Source organism: Geotrypetes seraphini, chromosome 3 (assembly GCF_902459505.1).
Source record: "Geotrypetes seraphini chromosome 3, aGeoSer1.1, whole genome shotgun sequence".
Classification (NCBI taxonomy): Eukaryota; Metazoa; Chordata; class Amphibia; order Gymnophiona; family Dermophiidae; genus Geotrypetes; species Geotrypetes seraphini.
Window position 1 is genome coordinate 410,467,188 of NC_047086.1, and position 22,607 is coordinate 410,489,794.

Here is a 22,607-nt window from a genome sequence, read left to right on the forward strand (position 1 = left end):
TTGCATGGGTTAGAGGAGCGCCGCGGTTACCCCTTCATCTTGCACGCCAACAAGCCACGCCCCCCTCTCGATTTAAGTTTTTAAAGAATCGGCCTGGCCGATTCGGTAACTGACCTTCCTCCCTGTGCCTTCCTAAAGCAGGAGTGGCAGCACTGCCTCTTGCTGGCCTGCCGCTGGCACTCCTGTTTTAAGGGGTGAGGGTCAGTCGGGAAGAGCTGCAAAAATCCTGGTTTTACCTTGTTCCGTGCTTTGGTGCTGTTTGCTGCATCCTCCGATTTCCCCCTGGCCTCCCACTCTTACCGCAGCCTGCAGAGAGGATCGTTGGTACTCTATGCAATCCCTGCAGACTACCACCGTCCTCAGAAACACGTTCCCTCTGATGTGGTCCCGCCCCTCCTCTGATGACATCAAAGGGAACGTGCTACTGAGGACAGTAGCAGCCTGCAAGGATCGCTAGAGAACAGGCGATCCTCTCTGCAGGCTGCGGTAAGGGCGGGAGGTCCGGGGTGAAGCCGGAGGACCTGCAAAATAGGGGGGGAACATGCAGGCCTTCGGGGGAGGGGGGCGCTGGTCTAGAAGTACATGGAGGGAGGGAAGGGGGAAGGGGTACTGCTTGATAGGGGGAGCAGATAATGGAGACAGGGCACTGCTGGACAGGGGGAGCAGGGAAGGAAGACAGGGTAGTGCTGGACAGGGGGAGCAGGGAAGGGAGAAGGGGTACTGCTGGACAGGGGGAGAAGGGGTACTGCTGGACAGGGGGAGAAGGTGTACTGCTGAACAGGGGGAGCAGGGAAGGAAGACGGGGTACTGCTGGGCAGGGGGAGCACGGATTCTGTAGTCTTATGTCTGTTTGCTTTCCTCTGTCTTTCCATCACCTGCTCATCCTAGTTGTGTTTCTTTTCCTTTCCTTTCTTCTTCTGCTCTTTTCCTTTATTTACCCTCTGATTCTGCCCTCTCCCACCCCCTATTTTCCATTACCTGTTCTTCAAGGTTCTGCTGAATAAGGCAGCTGACTTCTTGCTGTTCTTGTGGTTCCAGTTTCTTAATGAAGAAGAGGAGCTCCCACCACTCTGACTGGCTGAGGGTCCCTGAGTCCTTCATCAGACTATCCATCAAGTATGGCAATGTATACAAGCTTCCATGAGGTTTACAATGCCACGCTTGTGGTACTGCACAGAAAAAATCATGAGACAAAAATGAGAAATTAGGTTCTTACCTGCTAATTGACTTTCTTAAAGCCTCTCCAGACCGGTATAGGTATCTTAAAGCTGGTATATATCTCATTATGACCAGCAGGTGGAGACTGAAACAAAACTATGGAATAGTACATAATAGGTGCCTTTCCCTATTCCTACCAGTCTGCCGAATAGCCAAGCAGAACTAAGAACTTGAAACATAAATAAGCAAGACTCCAAATAGGAGTAACAACTAATACACCCAAATTCTGTTGGAAAATGCAAAGGAGAGATCCCAGCAAGAAAGTGTACCCACAGCTCGCCAGTTGAGCCACAGCCGCTGTTCTTCAATTCTCCCCAGCCCTAGAAAATTACCAGAACCTGAAAAAAAAACAAAATCTGCACATGCAACAGCCACAAGAACACGACAATAGACAGGGTGGGGTCCCATAATGGTATGGAGAGGCTAAAAGAAAGTAAATTAGCAGGTAAGATCCTAATTTCTCCTTCTTTAGCAACTCTCCAGACCGGTATAGGTATTTTAAAAGTGGAACGTACCAAAGTAGTCCCTATCATGGGTGGGACCACTGAAGGGCGGAAACCAGAACACGCTCACTGAACACCGCGTACCAAAGCACCTGAACATCCACATGGTAGTGTCTGACAAAGGAATGCAAGGAAGACCAAAGAGCAGCCTTAGAAATGTCCACCGGAGGCACTAGCGAAGACTCAGCCCAAGACACCGCATGACCCCGAGTGGAATGAGTCTTGAGAAATTCTGGAACTTGCTTTTTCTGAAGAAGATAGGTGGACGCAATAGTCTCTGTGATCCAACGCGCAATGGTAGCCTTGGAAGCACCATCCCTTTACGAGTTCCCGCAAGAAGGACAAAGAGATTTCCTGAACTCTTGGGTCCTCTGCACATAAGAGCAAAGAACCTGACAGACATCTAGCTTGCGCAACTGTTTCTGCTCAGAAGATTCCTCCCGACTGATTGACATGAAAAGGAGAAACTACCTTTAGCAGAAAGAAAAGAACAGGCCTCAACACTACCCACTCCCTAGAAAACTCCAAGAAGGGAGACCTACAAGAGAGAGCCTGCAGCTCCGAAACACATCTAGCAGAAGTAATAGCAACCAAGAAGACTGCCTTAAGAGTAAGGTCCTTCATCGAGCAGGGGTCCAAAGGCTCAAAAGGAGGGCGCACCAGCCCGGACAGGACCAGATTCAAATTCCAAGAGGGAACAGATGGCCGCACGGGAGGCTTGAGCAATTTGACCGCCCGCAAGAAGCGAATGATATCAGGAATGGCAGACAGCCACTGACCACATAACAACCCATGAAAGCCTGACAAGGCCACCAGCTGAACCCAGAGAGTAGACCAAGCTAGGCCCCTGTCCAGGTCATCCTGCAAGAACTCCAAGATGTTAGGCAGGGAAGTGTGACAAGAGACCACTCCATGCGCCCCACACCAGTCCTCAAAGATACGCCAAACCCGCACATAAGCCTGAGAAGTGGAAAGTCTCTGGGACCCCAAGAGGGTGGAGATCACTTTATCTCAATACCCCTTCTTACCCAGGTGTTCCCTTTCAAGAGCTAAGCCATAAGACAAAAGGGACCCAGATCGAAAATGGAAATGGGGCCCTGAGCAAGAAGATCGGGCAAAAGAGGCAGAGGAAGAAGATCTGACACCAGATGCCGCACCAGATCTACATACCACGGATGTCAGGGCCAATTCAGAACCACCAGGTCCGGGTGATGAACAATGCGAAGTAGAACTATGCCCACTAATGGCCACGGAGGGAACACATACAACAGCCCCTCTGTTGGCCATGGTTAAACAAGAGCATTCAGGCCCTCGGCCTGACCATCTTTGCAACGACTGAAGAAGCAGGGTGTCTGGTGTTGACACTCATGGCCATCAGGTACATGAGGGACTGACCCCAAGACTGCACTATCAGCTGAAATGCCATGTGACTTAGACACCACTCTCCGGGATCTAGCACATGACGACTGAGAAAGTCTGCTTGAACATTCTCTACTCCGGCTATGTGGGAGGCTGAAATGTCCTGAAGATAAGACTCCACCCAGACCATGAGCAGATCCACTTCCTGTTCCACCAAAGTGCTCCTGGTGCCCCCTGATGATTGACATAGGCCACCGCCATGGCATTGTCCGAAACCACCCTGATTGACTTGCCCATCAGAAAGGGCTGGAAGGCTAACAATGCCAGATGGATGGCTCTGGTCTCTAAGACATTGATCGACCAAGAAGCTTTCTCCATGGACCAGGTGCCCTGAGCTGAGTGACCTAAACACTGAGCTCACCAACTGAGAAGACTGGCATCCTTGAGCAGCACCGTCCACTGTGGCTGGTCCAGACTCGCCCCTTGTATAAGATGGGAGGTCTGGAGCCACCAACGAAGACTGCACTCAGCCAAGCCAGGAAGCAGAACACGGGTCCAAGCACCAAGCCCTGCGGCACCCCACTGGTGACGCTCTTCCAGTCCGAGTATTGTCCATTTACCCCCACTTTCTGTTTCCTATGCTCCAGCCAGTTTTTAATCCATGTGAGTATTTCATCCTCGATTCCATGGCTTGTAATTTTACAAAGTAGTCGTTCATGTGGAACCTTGTCAAACGCCTTCTGAAAATCCAGATATACAATGTCGACCGTTTGCCCTTGTCTATCTGCCTGTTTACTCTCTCGAAGAAGTGCAGCAAGTTCATCAAACAAGATATGCCTTTGCTGAAACCATGCTGGCTGGTCCTCATCAGAACGTGTCCGTCAAGGTGATCAATGACGCGGTCCTTTATCAGCGCCTCTACCATCTTTCCCGGTACCGAGGTCAGACTCACCAGTCTGTAGTTTCCAGGATCTCCCCGCGAACCTTTTTTGAAGATCGGCGTAACATTCGCCACCTTCCAGTCTTCTGGAATATTTTCCAATTTGATCGACAGATTGGCTATTAGTTGAAGCAGTTCAGCTATAGTCCCTTTCAGTTGGCACCACAAAGTAAATTGAGTACCAACCTATGCTACACTCCTGCTGGGGAACTGGAACCACGTTATGGAGATCCAACAATTTTTGAAGGGTCTGGTTAAAGTCCTGCTTCTTCCACTTCACCTGCGAGGGGAAAGCGAGAAACGATCTGGCATGGAACGGGCAAACTCCAGACCTTGGCCTCCCGAATCACTTCCAGAACATACTGATCGGACATGATGTCTGCCCACTTTGGATAAAAATCCCATAGACTTGTGCCCACCGGAACCAAGACGGGCGCCAGCAAGGAGTCATTGGGTAGGGCAGGTGGCAGGGTACCCGGCGGGGGTTCTGCCCGCACCCCAACGGGCTCCACGAAAGGACTGCATGCGCTGAAAGAACCTGCCTCTAGAGAGCCCAGGAGACTGAAAGGAGGCAGCCCCTCGACCAGGGCGGAAGCGGCGGAAATTAATCGGAGATATAGAGAATATCAACTTGCGTGGGGACACAGTATTGTTAGGTGACTTCAACATGCCTGATGTGGATTGGGATTCCTCTGCTTCCGGCAGCAGCAGGAGGCTATTAAACTCTATGAAGGGAGCAAGACTCAGGCAACTGGTGTTGGAACCAACAAGGGATCAGGCAATACTGGACCTGATACTTACCAATGGAGAAAGTGTCACAGAGGTCTCGGTGGGCGACACATTGGCCTCCAGTGACCACAACATGGTATGGTTCAATCTCAGGAAAGGTTTCACTAAATCTACCACATTGACCAAGGTCCTCAAATTCAAGGACACAAACTTCAAAGAAATGGGAGACTTCGTTCACCAGGCGCTACAAAGCCAAGCAGAAACCGATAACGTTGAAGAAATGTGGTCGACTTTGAAAGCCACCATACAAGAAGCAACAAACCGCTATGTTAAATCAGTAAGTAAACGGCGAAGGAACAATAAGCCACAGTGGTTCTCTGCGGAGATTTCGGACCTCATCAAGGAGAAGAAAAAAGCATTCATCTCTTACAAACAATCAGGGAAACAGGACTCTAGGGAAGTCTATCTGGCCAAGTCAAAAGCAGTCAAAACAGCAGTTAGGGAGGCCAAATTCCGCATGGAGGAGTCTCTAGCGAAGAACATCCAGAAAGGAGATAAATCCTTCTTCAGGTATATCAATGACAGAAATAAGAACTCAGGCGGGAGAGTACATCTTAGGAAACCAGACGGAGACTATGTAGAAACAGACTCAGAAAAAGCCCCACTGTTAAATGAATACTTCTGCTCAGTCATCACCCGCGAGGCGCCAGGACTCGGCCCTCAGCTACAGACAAGGGTTGACGCAGATGACCCATTTAATAATTTCGAGTTTACACCCAGTGGTGTCTACTGCGAGCTGTCAAAGCTTAAGGTTAACAAGGCAATGGGGCCTGACAACCTACACCCCAGGGTGCTCAGGGAGTTGTGTGATGTCTTGGCGCAACCGTTATCCGCGCTCTTCAATCTCTCCCTTAGTACGGGTAACGTCCCGTTGGACTGGAAGACGGCTAACGTCATTCCACTCCACAAGAAAGGCTCCAAAATGGAGACAGCAAACTACAGACCGGTGAGTCTCACATCAATAGTGTGCAAACTAATGGAAACTCTAATCAAACGCCAATTGGATACGATCCTGAACGAGGAGAATCTACGGGATCCCTGTCAACATGGATTTACTAAGGGGAGATACTGCCAATCCAACCTGATCAGCTTCTTTGACTGGGTGACAAGGAAGCTGGTTGTTGGGGAGTCCCTGGACATCGTATACCTGGACTTCAGTAAAGCATTCGATAGCGTACCACACCGCAGATTGCTGAGCAAGATGAGTTCTATAGGATTGGGTGACACATTGACGAAATGGGTTGGGAACTGGCTTGGAGGTAAGCTTCAGAGGGTAGTGGTGAACGGCACTCCCTCCGAAATGATGGAGGTAATTAGTGGAGTGCCGCAGGGCTCGGTCCTGGGCCCGATCCTATTCAACATCTTTATAAGAGACTTGGCAGAAGGGCTGCGAGGTAAAATAACATTATTCGCCAATGACGCCAAACTAAGCAATGTAGTGGGCAAAAGCACAACAGACATAAATTCAATGTCCGACAACATGATGCATGACCTACTCCTACTGGAGCGCTGGTCTAGGTCCTGGCAACTCAACTTCAATGCCAAAAAATGCAAAGTCATGCACTTGGGCAGCCAAAATCCATGCAAGACTTACACCCTTAATGGCGAAATCCTAACAAGAACTGAAGCAGAACGAGACTTAGGGGTGATGGTCAGTGAGAACATGAAGACTGCCAATCAAGTGGAGCAAGCTTCATCCAAGGCAAGGCAAATCATAGGTTGCATACGCAGGAGTTTCGTCAGCCATAAGCCTGAAGTCATTATGCCCTTGTATAGATCCATGATGAGGCCCCACCTGGAATACTGTATGCAATTCTGGAGGCCGCATTACCTTAAGGATGTGCTGAGACTGGAGTCGGTCCAGAGAATGGCCACCCGGATGGTCTCGGGACTCAAGGATCTCCCGTATGAGGAACGGCTGGATAAGTTGCAGCTGTACTCACTCGAGGAACGCAGAGACAGGGGTGACATGATCGAGACATTCAAGTATCTCATGGGCCGCATCGAGGTGGAAGAAGATATCTTCTTTTTCAAGGGTCCTGCGGCAACAAGGGGGCATCCGTGGAAAATCAGGGGCGGGAAACTGCATACCTTGCCCCTGTATTTCCAGAACAGGGGGAAGATCACCTGAGGTAACAGAAATGAAGGAGGAGTTTCCTGCCAAAATTGGACCTGAAAAACCACCAAAATCGGACCTGAAACCGCCAAAATCAGACCTCCTGCGGCCTGTCGTGTCTGAAAAGCCTGGAACTTTTCTGACGCTGAGGTTGAGGAACCGACTGACGTGAAAAGGGAATCCCCAGCCAGCAGTAAAGAGAATCCTTCGCAAGGTACATGCAGCGGGGTGCCCTGGCCACCGGCAACCGCTGTTGACGAGACTCCCCCACCGCTCCGGTCTGCACAACGCTTGCACAGGCCAGCCGTAAGTATCTTGTGTCTGGAGCACAATAAGCAATTTTTCCCCTTGAAAATGCTCATTGTGCTGAAAAATGCCCTAGGAGTAATATAAGTGCCGGTTAGATGAGAAAAACAATACAAATGGCAGTTTTAAAGGGAATTAAGCCCTTTAGACCGGCACACCTCAGGATTTTTTTTTCACAGTAAGAACAGAGTCCATGGCTCTCAAAGCTGGAAGCCTGACCAACCAGGGGGCCAGGCTGCTGGTTACAAAAATGTGGGGAGGTGGAGGAAGGTAGGGGGAGGGACCCAGCAGAGACCCATTGAGTTTAACACCCCCGAGATCGGACGGATCCCCAAACAGGACCCGTCTAAGCTCTATCTGGCACAAAAGGGGAACCCAGGAGTCCAAAACCAAATTCCAACAGTACTAAGAGGGGAGCCAAATTAGTCTTACCACTTGCTACTGGAGACTGAGGAAGACTACATTGCAAGAGGGGAAGCTATCCTGATATACAAGTTTGTTCTCAGTCTCCACCTGCTGGTAGTTGTGAGGTATATAACCCATTTGTAAGGACTATACCAGTCACCAGGCGCTACAGTAATCATAAAGCAAGAGATGCACCAGAAACATCTTAACCAGGGCAGAATTCTAAGGCATAGGGAAGGACAAACAACTTTCTGTGACCTCTTCTACTGGCATACATATACCTGGAACCCTTCTTCCAATCTATCTTCTCCAACCTGCTTACAAAATCAAGCAACATGTGAATGAATCTGGAAGCTAAGCTATTTATCTGCTCATTGGAAACTTCAGAGAACCTTCCCTGAAGCTGAGAGGAGAACGAGACTAGAAAGATAGTGCCAAAATATATTAACTAAATGATGCAAAAAAGATTGACTGACCTTCAAGTGCACTCTACTGAGAATGCCTCCATCTGCAATCAAAGAGTGTGATCACTTGTAAACAGTCTCTCTTTGCCTGAGACCTACTGTTGGTTCAGCCCATGCCATTAGCACTGCAAACCTGCTCTCACCTGATGACACTTTCGGATGTTCTGGCATATTGGATGCCTTCTCCTGAGTTTCTTCTTCAGACTGTTCTGCAAAACCAATAATCTGTATCATATACCAGTGAACCCAGTAGGTTCTTCCAGTAGATTGCCAGAAAACCTGCAGATAAAAGAGAAAAAAAAAATGAGCTGGCAGACAACTTCTCATGCCTATGAATCCTCTTTGGAGTGCCTCTTTGGAGTGCCATTTCTGGACTAGGTCTCCCATTTGGAGAAGTAATGTTTGCCTATAGTCACCAGTTTCTGCCTGTGGAAATACAAAATATTAAAATAAAAAGGGACCTGCTGATCCAAAATGATATATGAAGCCTGAAAGAAGAAAAGTGAACAGGTAAGAAAGATTTCTCCTTTCGCTTCCTCTGGAGTAATAAACACACAATGGTTCATAATCAAAATATAAATACCTCTAAAAACCCGCCTAAATTGGCACATGGACAAATCGAAACGGGTTTTTAGACTTATTCAGAGACTCTTTAGACCTCTAAATGCCACTGTGTGCCCAGAGCTCAAAGGGGCATTTTTGGAGAAGTGGTTAGGGTGGGAGGAGGGTGAGATGTGGGCTGACCTAGACTTAGTCATCCTGCAGGGATAATCAAAAGTTTAACAAGACTTATATGTTGTGACTTAGGCGCTCTAAAAACAAGTACAGTGGAACCTTGGTTTACGAGCATAATTTGTTCCAGAAGTAGGCTTGAAAAACCAAATTACTCGTATATTAAAGCGAGTTTCACAATAGGAAGTAAGGGAAACTCGCTTTGATCCGTTCCACCTCCTCCCTCCCTGAGGCTACCGGCGTTGCTCCATTCCACCCCCCTTGAGGCCACCGATGCTGCTCCATACCCCCCCTCCCGCAATCCAGCATCCCCCTCTGCGAACCGGCATCCTACCCCCCCCCCCCGCTCACGTCGCACCCTCCCCCGCGATTCTACATCCCCCTGAGCACCGAAACAAAATCCTTTACCCCAATTGGGCACCGGCACCAGCACCAACACATAGGACATGCCGGTGCCCGAAGATCCTCCCTCTTCTGGGTTGGGCGGTGCGTCGGAGATCCTTCCTCTTGCCTGTGCTGGGCTGGACTGGGCCTTGAGCATTTGCGCATGTTCAAGGGCTTCTGGTCTCGCTCTCTCCGAGAGGGAGGATCTCCGACACACCGCCCAGCCCAGAAGAGGGAGGATCTTCGGGCACCGGCATGACCTATGCGTTGATGCTGGTGCCCAATTGGGGTAAGGGATTTCGTTTCGGTGCTTGGGGGAGATGTAGGATCACGGGGGGGAGGGGATGACGCGAGCAGGGGGATGCTGGATCGCAGGGAATGGCGCTTGTAAATCGAGTCAAACTCGGTTACCGAGGTGCCGATTTTGCGAATGTTTTGCTCGTCTTGCAAAACACTCGCAAACCGGTGCACTCGTAAACCATGGAAAACATTGCGTTATGTCAGTAATTTAACACCTAATCCAATACATAAATCAACAAATCAATCTCTATGGGTAAACTCCAAGATTCAAATTGGCGGATTTAAAATCGTTTGGAAGCAATGGATTATTGCAGGTATACGAACTTTAAATTATGTTATTTTAAATGCTTGATTTTTCACAGTTACAATATAAATGTGGTCTTAATAAATCACAAAGTTTTAAATGGTTGCAAATGAAGCAAGCTATTCAGGAGGGGTTCGCTGAATGGAAAAATCTTAATAATCAGTATAGTCTGGAATTCTTGTGCTTTCAGGCGGATTTCTTGGGTCACCAAGCCGCACAGTGGTATAAATTGATATCTGGATATATGAATAAAAAACCAAGGACTGGTCTTAGAGACATATGGAGCATTGAGATTAAGCATCAAATTTCTGCATCTCAATGGCCACGAATTTGGTCTTGAGGATGAAGTCTACAGTGTCAGCATCTATGAGACAAACTTGGTTCTTTTTGTTATACAGAGCATTTTGGACCCCAGTTCAATTACAAAAGTTAGACAGCTCTAAGTCTAATAGGTGCTGGCATTGTAAACTTGAAGCAGCGACTCTAGGTCACTTATTATTCTATTGTCCCTTTATTATGGCCTTCTGGAAATCAATTTGGTCCCAAATTAATTGTTTGTTAGAAAATCATGTAGCATTAATTTATGATACAATTCTCTTTGGTATGTCGATATTAACAAGGAGCCAGATTTCATCAAGTAATAATAAACTTTTATTGATAATGACAGGAGTCGCCATTCAACATATAACAAGTAATTAGAAAAATTATAGTAGATTAAATTATACCTTTTGGTGGAATTCATTATGTCACATTTATAAAATGGAAACCATAATTGCTAAACAAAAAGGTAATTATAATAAATTTATAAAGATCTGGGGGCCATTGACAGCCTACTATAATGAATAGATGCCATTTTCTATTGGAAGTATATTTGCAAATGGGGGGAGAGGGGGAGGGTGGGTTGTCTAAATTATACGGAAGGTTTTAACATATAAATAAGAGTATTTATATTTGTATATTTTTGATTAAATATGAACGGAATGGGTGGGTGGGAAGGGAATAAACTTATGTATCTGAATATATTAAGAAAATTCAAGTGATGTATTTAATCTTAAATCTTTTATTAATTGTACACTTGGGGGGCGTGGCTTGGAGCACGCAAAATGGTAGCATAGCAACGGAGCTCCCTGAACTCAGACAACTAAAGGAAAGGAAACAGCTGCTAAGAATCGCTCACCCACGTTATAAAAACAAAAAATAACTTCTGAAATGGCTACCACAAGGCAAGGCAAATCGGAGAAGCCGTGCACTTCCGGTGTATCGGCAAAAAGATCTAAAGTGACTCCGGTGTCGCCGTCGAGTGTCCCGATCCCGTTGGAAACAGAGGAATTCTCAGATAAAGCAGATATAATGGCAGAGCTATTTAAAATTAAATTAATGCTGACAGACAACGCTGGCAAAATTTCGGAGGTAAAGGAGGAGGTGCTGGGTCTGAGGCAGGAGATCCAGACTGACAGGCAGAGGATGTCTGTGATTGAAGAGAGGGTCGAACTGCTGGAAGTGTGAAAATGAAAGTCAAACTGTGGAAAGCTTGAAAAATCAGCTGATAGATATGGAGAACAGGGGGAAAAGGAAGAACATCAGAGTGCTTGGACTGGCTGAAAATCTTGAAGGGGGAGACACTGTAACACCTAACACCTTCCAATTAAACACATACCATAAATAGATTGTAACCTACCCTCTCTAACTGAATTCCATATGTATTTTTCATACAGTTCTTCACTGTCAGTTTAATTTCCATCCTATAAGTTCACATAGAATTTTTCTTTTTTCAACCATCTTTATTTTCTCTTCTTTATTAATTTCCAGGTACTTTAGTTAGATTGTGAGCCTTCGGGACAGTAAGGGAATTTTTTAAAGTACCTTCTTACTTCTCATTTATAATCTTAATGTATATTTTCTTCAAACCGCTTAGAACCTAACGGATGTAGCGGTATATAAGAAATAAATTACATTACATTACATTACTGTACAGTTTTTAGAGAACTTACTACCTAAACTGTTACAGTTAAACTCCAAGTGGCCGTTGGAGATAGAACGGGCTCATAGAATCCCTTCAAAAAATGGCCCCAGACCCTTGATTTTTAAAGTTTTGAGATACCAGCAAGCTTTAGAAATCCTGAAAGTAGCAAAAGCGAACAAAAACTTAAATTATAAAGGGTCTAAATTGATGTTGGTCCCAGACTTTGCAAAACACACTGCAAACATCAGAAAGCAGTTTCTAATGCTGAGGCAACAGTTGAAAGAAAAAGGTTTTATGTACGGCTTGTACTATCCATCTACAATGCGAATATCTACTGGAAATAAATCCTGGTATTTTCAAGATCCTGCCAAACTTAAAGAGTTTCTATCAAAAGATGAACCGATGTCTACATAAAGGAAAATTAATTAAAGGAAAAAGAGAAAATGGAGAAGACTCTTTTTGAAGAGAAGAGAAGAGAAAAAAGGAAGAAAGAAGGAAGAAAGAAGAAGTGGATTGATATTGGACCAAGTTAATTTTACTGCATTTTATTGCATGTGAAGATCTTTTGACTAATTTTTCAATATTTTGAAGCTACTGATACATTCTTAAATTAATAAGAAATTAATTATCTAAGAGAGTTATTATAAATATAATATATATCTTTACCCAACTACTAATTACTACCCATTCTGAATAATAATAACTGATTAACATAAGGAAATAAATATATAATACTAAATATTGCAAAAGGGATTATTAATAAAATAGGAAATAATTTTAGACTTTAATTAATAAATATGAAAATATATATTTCATTTAAATACTTATTTATATTGAATATATTATAAATGATTTTTAACTGAGAATGTTATAAAAAATTGGTTGAATGCTAGTATCAATAATATATTAACGCTATGACTGAATATATTTAAATTAACAGTGAATATTTTAATATACATGGAATTATAGTTAAATTTAAAAATGTTAACAAAATATTAAGATGAGATATATATTATTTTGGAAAGAAGATATAGTTATAATCTATATGAATTAATTAAATAAGAATCTTAATATAATGATATAGTTCACCGGGATACTAATTGATATGAAATACAAAAATAATTAAATAAAGGGTTAAGTCTGGGAATTGGGATTTTTTCAAGAAGAGATAATTAATAAGGAGATAAAGAATTTTAAGATACTATTATTTATATGAATAACTTATATGTATGAACTTGTATTTGAATATTCATTTTGATTTCATCACAGATAATTTTATGTAATTTGCTACAATGTAATTTCAATTTTAATGATAATAATTATTAACTAAATGATTGAATATGTATAGATATAACTAATTAAATATTACATATGTGGGGGGAAAAAGAATAGCTGAACTTTTTGAGATGTGTTAATTCAATATGGAGGGGTATTAGTTGTCTGGGGGAGGGGGTTTAGGGTCTGCTATACCAATGTGTGTTCCAGGTCAGACAATGTTTATGGGGGGGAGGGGAGGGAGCATAGAGAGAGGGAGGGGGGTTCAGAGCAATAATATATTGATGAGGATTGAAAATGGGATAAATGTAAAAATTGAATTTTTCTTTCATAATTTTATTTTTGGGAGGGGTAAGGGATGGGGGGATTGGATGCAGGAAATATATTTACTTAATGTGCTGAGATCTGGTCATCTTTACTATTATAGAAGTATTTGCCAAAGTTTAATTATAAATAGATGGATATAAAAATTTATTCTATTAATGTCAATGGTTTAAATCATCCTATTAAGAGAAAGAAAGTACTAACGTTCCTTAAAAAGCAAAATGCGGACATATATTTTATTCAAGAGTCGCACCTTTCTGATATTGAATCTAAAAAGTTATCTGGGGGTTGGATTTCTAAATGCTTCTTTGCACCGGCAATGGGGAAAAAAGCTGGGGTTGCTGTCCTGATAAATAGGAAGTGCACTGCTGATTTCAAATTAATAAACCATGATCCTTTAGGAAGATGGGGCATATCAATATGGTTCTGGGAAATACAACCCTGGATTTATTAAATGTATATGCTCCTAATTCGAATCAAATGGAGTTTTTCAAACAAGTTCAACAATTACTGCTACCACTGGCTACTTCTAATTTAATCGTAGCAGGGGATTTCAATGCTGTAATGGATCCAATTTTGGATAAGAGACCAAGTAGAATTATGAAATCGTTAGGTTTAGATAATTTGGTTCAATCTTGTAATTTAGTTGATATATGGCGTATTCTTCATTTTAATGATCAGGAATTCTCTTTTTGTTCTCAGGTCCATAAATCTTTCTCACGAATTGATTATATATTCGTGTCTAATAGTATAGCGCAGCGAGTGATGAATGCAGTTATTGATCCCATTGTAATTTCAGACCATGCTGGTGTGTGGATTGACTTTAAGAATAATGATATGGTACAGTTCAATCCAATTTGGAGATTTGATAATGCTTTACTTGCGGACTCGAACTTTCTGGAAGATTTTAAATTAAAGATGAATTAATTTTTTCAAATAAATAATTCGGACAATATTAATGCTGAGATTTTGTGGGACGCATTTAAAGTAACAATAAGAGGAAATATTATTTCATATTCAGCATTTATCAAAAAACAACTTAAAAAACAATATATTGATTTGGAAAACCAAATTAAAATATTAGAAAATAAATTAATTGAGAAATGGGAACATAATACATTACAAAATTTATTAAAAGTAAAAGCGAAATATAATGAGATTTCTTCTCAATTTGTGAGGAAAGATATCTTCTATAAGCAAGTTCAGTATTATGGTAATTCAAACAAAGCTGGAAGATTATTAGCTAATTTTCTCAAAGCAAAAAAAAGGAAATCTAAGATTATTGCAATTAAAGACACACAAGGCAACACACACACTAACACCAAAGATATTTTAATACAATTTCTTGATTTTTATAAAGATTTATATTCTTCTGAATCTTGTGAAAATAAAGAACAAGAAGGATTAAATTTCTTAAACTCATTTATTGGACCAAATGTTCCGGATCATATAAAACGAAGTTTAGAAGATCCTATATCTTTAAAAGAAATAGAATCAGCATTGAAGTCTCTTAGAGTTGGATCCGCTCCAGGTGGTGATGGCTATACTGTTGAATTCTATAAAACATTTCAAAATATCATCTTACCATATTTATTAAATTTGTATCAATACCAAATAAATAATGGGAACATATCAGGTACTATGGCTGATTCGGTAATTATTGTCTTACCAAAACCAAACAGGGATCCTACTTTGGTTTCAAACTACAGGCCTATATCTTTACTAAATGTAGATGGTAAGTTGATTGCTAAAGTTTTAGCAATAAGATTGGCAAAAGCTCTTCCTTTTATTATTGATGTACACCAAACAGGATTTATTGCTAAAAGACACTCATCAAACAATACTAGATTAGCTTTTCACTCTTTAAATTTAGCAAAAAATATGAATGATCCAGCTTTTATGATATCTTTAGATGCAGAAAAAGCATTTGATAGAGTGGAATGGAGTTATATGTATCAAGCTATGGAATGGTTTGGAATAGGCCCCGGTTTTATTAAAATGATTCAGACTTTGTATAGCTCTCCTGGTGCAAGATTATATATTAATAACAATTTATCAGATAGATTTAACTTGCGTAGGGGAGTTAGACAAGGATGTCCTTTGTCCCCCTTACTTTTTGATATTGTTTTAGAACCTTTATTAATTGCAATTAATCAAACTAAGGAGATAAAGGGAATCCCATTTTCTTACTGGGAATTTAAACTTTCTGCATATGCAGATGATATATTATTATATTTAAGAGAACCGGGGAATACTGTTCCAAGTTTACTTAATCTTCTAGAGAAATTTGGGAAATTTTCTGGATATAAAATTAATTGGAGTAAATCGGAAATTCTTCCAATTAATGTTCATTGTACCAAAGGATTATTTGATTCAGATTCATTTATTTGGAAAGAAGAAGGTTTAAAATATTTAGGAATTATTATCAAAAATACAATTGAAGATACAGTCAAAGAAAATGAAAAACTTTTATTAAAAAAAATAACAGAAATGTGTGAGCAATGGAATCCTTTACATCTTTCTTGGTGGGGAAGAGTTCAAACAATTAAAATGATGATGTTGCCTGTGGTTTGTTACCAAATGAGTATGATACCAATATATTTTCAGGGGTCATTCTATAAAAAGTTAAATAATATTCTTACAAAATTTGTTTGGTTTGGGAAAAGACCCAGAATTGCTTTAGTATCTTTACAAAGACCAATTGTGGAGGGAGGGGTAAATTTTCCAAATTTTTATAGGTACCATCAAGCCTATATTCTAAGACAGGGTATGTATTGGATCCTCCCAGATCTCATGGAGAATGTACCAGATTGGCTATATCTAGAATGGCGGCTCCTGTTCCCACTACATGTAGAACACCTAATTAGTATAAACATGCCTAGACGATATAAGGATAACAGAATTCTATTGGATACTTGGAAGACATTAAGATATATTAGTAATCTATCACCAGAACCAATTGCTAAATCATTAAATCAATCAATTTGGGTAAACTCCAGGATCAAGATTGGCGGATATAAAATTGTCTGGAAACAATGGATAATTGCAGGTATACGAACATTGAATGATGTTATTTCAGAAGGATCAATGCTTAGTTTTTCACAATTGCAACATAAATTTGGATTAAATAAAACACAGTATTTTAAATGGTTGCAATTGAAGCAAGCTATTCAGGCAGGGTTCCCTGAATGGAAAACTCTTAATACTCAATATAGTCTGCAGGTTCTATGTTTCCAGGTGGATTTTTTTGGGTCACCAAGCCGCAAAATGGTATAAATTGTTAAATGGATTTTTAAATAAAAAAAAGAAAACTGGACTTAGGGATATTTGGAGTATTGAGATTTGTCAGACAATTTCTGAGTCTCAATGGCCACGATTTTGGTCCTGGAGATTAAGATCTACAAAGTCAGCATCTATGAGTCAAACTTGGATGTTTTTGTTACATAGAGTTTTATGGACCCCTACGCGCTTACAAAAGATAGATAGTACTAGATCTAATAGATGCTGGCATTGCAGAATAGAAGTTGGGACATTAGACCATTTAATTTTTTTTTGTCCCTGTGTAAATGCATTTTGGAAACTAATTTGGCCCCAAATTAATGAATTACTAGAAAATCATGTAGGACTCTCATATGATACTATACTATTCGGTACAGCAATAAGAACTCAGAGTCCGATTTCAGCAAACAATAACAAACTATTATTAATATTGACAGGGGTCGCCATGCAGCAAATAACTCAAAATTGGAAGGATTATACCAAATTAAACTATACATTTTGGTGGAATTCAGTTTGTCATATATACAAAATGGAAAAAAACAATAGCTTTACAACAGGGAAATATTCATAATTTTAAGAAAATTTGGGAACCATTGACTCGTTATTCCAATGATCAGATTTCATAGCACATTAATAATGGATATATTAGAATGGGGAGGGGAGGGGAATGTATATTATATGGATTTAAGAAATGAAGAAAGGGGAGGGGTATATTTTATGTGATAAGATGAATTACTTGTAATCACAATTTTTCATGTATTAATTGAAGTTTATGTAAAATTAAATTATTGTAAGAATGAAAAATTTATAAATAAAATATTAAAAAAAAAAAATTGTACACTTGATATAAGTTTTAAAAAATGAATAAAGAATTACAAAAAAAAAAAAAGAATATAGAGGAATGCCTCTGTCGATCCAAGGACATTAGAACTCTCCAGGAGAGACAGCGCAAAAAAAAGTAATCCAAAAGAAGCAAGTGGCCAACTTGAGATCCAGAATAATGAAGTATAAAGAGTATGTGCCAAAGCCCAATTCGTGTTCAGTGCTCGGATGTCCAAGAGATACTGTAAAGTAGCGCAGACCCTCGACTCCTTGTCTGGCCAACCTGCCGGCAAGTCCAGAAACAAGTCGAAGGCAAGCATCCATCCAGCACCCATTTATCCCAGGACAGGCAAGTCCATTCCTAGTAAAACTGAGCAAGGCGGCCCCCCCTGGAGGGCTGTTTAGGAGCAGTAGCTGCCCGGGATCCAGAAGTCTTAGGATGTCTAGAACAGACGAGTTGTCACAGGGACTGTATCCCTGGGAATATTTCTGGGAGGAAGCGCCGGAAGATCTCTGACAAAAAGAGCGTGAGGGACAAAAATCACTACCATCCCCACCCAACGTCCGACGAGACTCTTGCACAGGGAGAGACTTAGGGCAGCATTCAGAAACACGGCCCTAAGGTCATCCAGACCTGTCCCCAAAAAAAGCTAACCCTTGAAAGGAAGTCTGCTTAAAATGGCCTTGGAGGCAGCATCCCTAGTCCAAGGACAGAACCAAAGAGGCTGTAAGAACGTAAATGGGATTAGAAAGGGCATATAATCCACATAATCTGCCACAATCCACACTGTCCAGCACTAACTGGGACACAGCTTCACTTCCGCAGAGGGTACCCTGCACCACATAGGAGGCTGCCACCACCTGGAAACCTGAAGAAGCTAATAGAAAAGGTTTTTTTTTTTAATTAATAAATAAAACCAGCAGTGTGTAATCCTGGGAGTCCTTAAACACTACTCCTCCAGCATTAGGGTGGTCCATGCACTGGGTATTCTGTGCCATGGTGGACTCCACCTTAGGGTGGCTCAAAACTGATGAAAAGCAGGAGGCAGTGGAGAACGTTTAGACATAGCTTTAGAGAGCCAGAAAGAGCAGCCTGGGCATCCTATTGTCCTGTAACCAGCCAAGAAGCTATGAATGGGATGGGAAAAAAAGGGATTTTGTTTTTTCTTGCAGAACCCCAGCAATAAGATAGTGGACAAAGCCATGCTGGAAAGGTCTACTAATGGAGGGGTCCTCATCCAAATTCGAATTCTCAGGGCGACCGTGTTGACCAGTCCCAGAAAGGGTATCAGCCAGATCCAAAATAAAAGCAATGTCAGGAGATCAAAGCAGCAGCAGTTCGTGTACACTGCAGGGCCCTGGTAAGGCCAAAAGAATCCCCAGACTCGGATCGCAGGCATTTGGTGCCAAACTCCAGAATGGCCCCTGGACAAGATATTTCCCTGAAATCACGGACCCAGGACGGCTCCCCAGCCCTGTAAGACCTGAAAGAATCAAATCCCAAAGCTCCTGTCCCCTTCCCCAGCATGCTGGTTGTAGATCCGGCGACAATCCAGTACAATCAAAGCATATATTTCAGGGTTTAGGGCAAAGGTGTCAAAGTCCCTCCTCGAGGGCCGCAATCCAGTCAGGTTTTCAGGATTTCCCCAATGAATATGGAATCCAGAAAAGATGTAACCGAATAGCCCCCCCCCCATGTATCCACATTCCATGGATATGTGAAACCACAGATAATAGTGAACGCTATTATATATTCAAAAAACCGAACCAACACAATTAGGAATGTCCCAAGCATCACCTACATCACCTGCAACTACTACATATGTACCTCCAATATCATGACAACCCAGATGTAATCCTTAGCAACTCAAAGAAATGTACAAACTACTCCCTAAATACTTCTAATCCAGCGGTCTCAAAGGCCCGCATGCGACCCCCAGGGACTATTTTGCGGCCCGCAATCTGTCCTCAACTAAAGCAAGGGTCTCCAATCTACTTCCCTTCCAACTGCCCTCCCCCAAGCCACCACAATCGGGGAACAGGCCAGCGCCCGAGGTCTTACTTCTCCCTGCCCTCCCCCAAGCCATTACCATCGGGGAACAGGCCACGCCGAGGTCTTAACTCTCCCTGTTTATCTTCCCCAGCTCGGAGCCAACCAATTCTCGCAATCGCTGCCTGGCTGGCCCGGAAGTCCCTCCCCGATGTTAGAATTGACGTCAGGTGGCGAGAATTGGTTGGTCCCGCGCTGGGGAAGATAAGCAGGGAGAGTTAAGACCTCGGCGCGGCCTGTTCCCCAATTGCGGCGGTGGCAGCCTGTTCCCCAATGGTAGTGGCTTGGGGGAGGGCAGGGAGAAGTAAGACCTCGGGCGCTGGCCTGTTCTCCGATTGTGGCGGTGGCGGCCTGTTCTCCGATGGTAGTGGCTTGGGGGAGGGCAGGGAGAAGTAAGACCTCGGGCGCTGGCCTGTTCTCCAATTGTGGCAGTGGCGGCCTGTTCCCCGATGGTAGTGGCTTGGGGGAGGGGAGGGAGAAGTAAGACCTCGGGCGCTGGCCTGTTCCCCGATGGTAGTGGCTTGGGGGAGGGCAGGGAGAAGTAAAGAAAGAAAGGGGGGACAGGGAGACAGAAAGAAAGAAGGGAGACAGGACACAGACAGAAAGGGGCATGGAGAGAGAAAGACAGAAAGAAAGGGGGCACGGAGAGAGAAAGAAAGAAGGGGGCAAGGTGAAAGAAATAAAAAGTTGGGGGAGAGAAGGAGACAGATGCCAGCCAGAGGAAAGGAAGGAAGGAAGGAGGGAGAGAAAGGAAAGAAAGAGATGTCAGACCATGGAAATAGGGACAGAAGAAGAGAGAGACAGAAGGGAAGGTAAGACATGGAAACATAGATTTTGAAAAGAAAGCAGTTAATGCCAAAGATGGATGCAAGGCAGAAAGTGAAGATGGAGAGAAAACCAGTCAAAGGACAAGAAGACCCTGGAAACATAGTTAAATGCAAAGAAAAATGAAGTCACCAGACAACAAAGGTAGGGAAAATGATTTTATTTTCAATATAGTGATTGAAATGTGTCAGTTTTGAGAAAGGAAAGATATTAAAGTTTAAATGTGAGGGCTACAGAAAAAATAGGGTACTTGGAGGGCCGCAGAAAAAATAGTTAATGACAGTTTTGCATAAAGTAAAACTCTTTATAGTTTATAAATCTTTCCTTTAACTGATACCTCATGCAAAGTTGTCATTTTTTTAATAAGATATTAACTATTTTTTTCTGCGGCCCTCCAAGTACTACAAATCCAAAAAGTGGCCCCACGAAGGGTTCGAGTTTGAGACACTGTTCTAATCTGCCTTGAACCACAAGGTAATACCGCTATTATACCTGTGACCCGGATGTGACCTCAGAAGGAGGGAGCTCAGACCATCGCAAGTAAAAGGCAGGAGATGCTACTCGCTGCCAGTGAACTTTTCTGGAGGTATGCTGGGGTGGATGCGAGTGGGAGTGCTCTGCCCTCAGGCAGTAAACTGCAGATAACAAACTCTGGATGCAGGGAAACCCCTGTACACTGGAAAGAGAGTTTACTTTGAATCCAAGGCATTTCTTATAGGAAGAATATGGCCAAGAAGGGGGAAGACAAGCACCACATGACTATGGTATCTCTCTGTAGGTCAATCAGCAAAAGCTCTAATTTAAATGTCAATATAAAGATGGTGGCCTTGATTTAAAGTGATAGAGAATGAACACAGCCATAAAATGTACACCTATTGGCATATCTTCTTACCTGCACTGGTGGGTGGCCACTGTTGCTCTGACGGAACACCCCCTCATCACCTGCACTAATTTCATCATAGTCCTCCAGCATGCGCACAGTCATTTCTGGTTTCAGGTTCTCCTGCACGTATTCCACATAGCTGTCGTGGCTTGAGAAGTCAGATGGAGACTGAAAGGCCTTTGACTGCTTCTTCCGAGGGGCAGCAGCAGGAGTACAAGATTCTGAACGCACTTGAATGCTCGGGCAAGCAGGCACTTTAGGCTGGAAAATGGATCTGAAGGGTCGGATATGATCTTCATGCGTGTCCCCAAACATTATCTGCTGTACATGGTCCCATCCCATGACTCGCACCAGCTCCGAGATCAGGTTAGCCATGGCCATGCTAAACTCAAACTCCAGTTGAATACGGCTTCTCTCACTGAAATGTGTGGCGGTTGCAGTGCTGTCCTGAGGCCGAGCTCCTTGTTCATTGCTACTATTTAGGTTGTCCATCAATGAGGTTACACACAGATAACGTTTTACCAGAGAGAACAGCATCTTCCCTGGGATCTATGATAAAATAATCAAAAGCTTCAGTTTTTATCCTAGCTCAAAATCCTCTCTGAGTCCCAGTGTGCATGCACCACCCCTGCAGACCAGCCATGACACCCATTCTCTGCAGACCAGCCACAATATCCATCCTCTGCCTAGGGTGCATGCGCCATCCCTGCAAACCAGCCACGACATCCATCCTCTGCCCAGCGTGCATGCCCCGTTCCTGCAAACCAGCCACAACATCCATCCTCTGCACACCGTGAATGCGCCGTCCCTGCAAACCAGCCACTATATCCATACTCTGCCCAGCATGCATGCGCCATCCCTGCAAACCAGCCACAACATCCATCCTTTGGCCACTGTGCATGCGCCGTTCCTGCAAACCAGCCACGACATCCATCCTCTGCCCAGCGTGCATGCGCCATCCCTGCAAACCAGCCACTACATCCATCCTTTGGCCACTGTGCATGCGCCGTTCCTGCAAACCAGCCACAACATCCATCCTCTGCCCAGCGTGCATGCGCCATCCCTGCAAACCAGCCACTACATCCATCCTTTGGCCACTGTGCATGCGCCGTTCCTGCAAACCAGCCAATACATCCATCCTCTGCCCAGCGTGCATGCGCCGTTCCTGCAAACCAGCCACAACATCCATCCTCTGCCCAACGTGCATGCGCCATCCCTGCAAACCAGCCACAACATCCATCCTTTGGCCACTGTGCATGCGCCGTTCCTGCAAACCAGCCACGACATCCATCCTCTGCCCAGCGTGCATGCGCCATCCCTGCAAACCAGCCACTACATCCATCCTTTGGCCACTGTGCATGCGCCG

The 22,607-nt window shown here is 43.3% G+C and overlaps 1 protein-coding gene across 1 annotated transcript in view; it reads right to left on the reverse strand.

The window, feature by feature from the left end:
* The window catches only part of CUL9 (cullin 9), a 535,945-nt gene that overhangs the window by 390,074 nt on the left and 123,264 nt on the right, over window positions 1–22,607 (reverse strand). The window contains exons 7-9 of the mRNA XM_033937681.1: window positions 21,251–21,790; window positions 8,244–8,379; window positions 979–1,169 (exon numbers count right to left, since the gene is read on the reverse strand). Coding sequence (XP_033793572.1) covers window positions 979–1,169; window positions 8,244–8,379; window positions 21,251–21,790 — 867 coding nt within the window. The remainder of the gene's footprint in view (window positions 1–978; window positions 1,170–8,243; window positions 8,380–21,250; window positions 21,791–22,607) is intronic.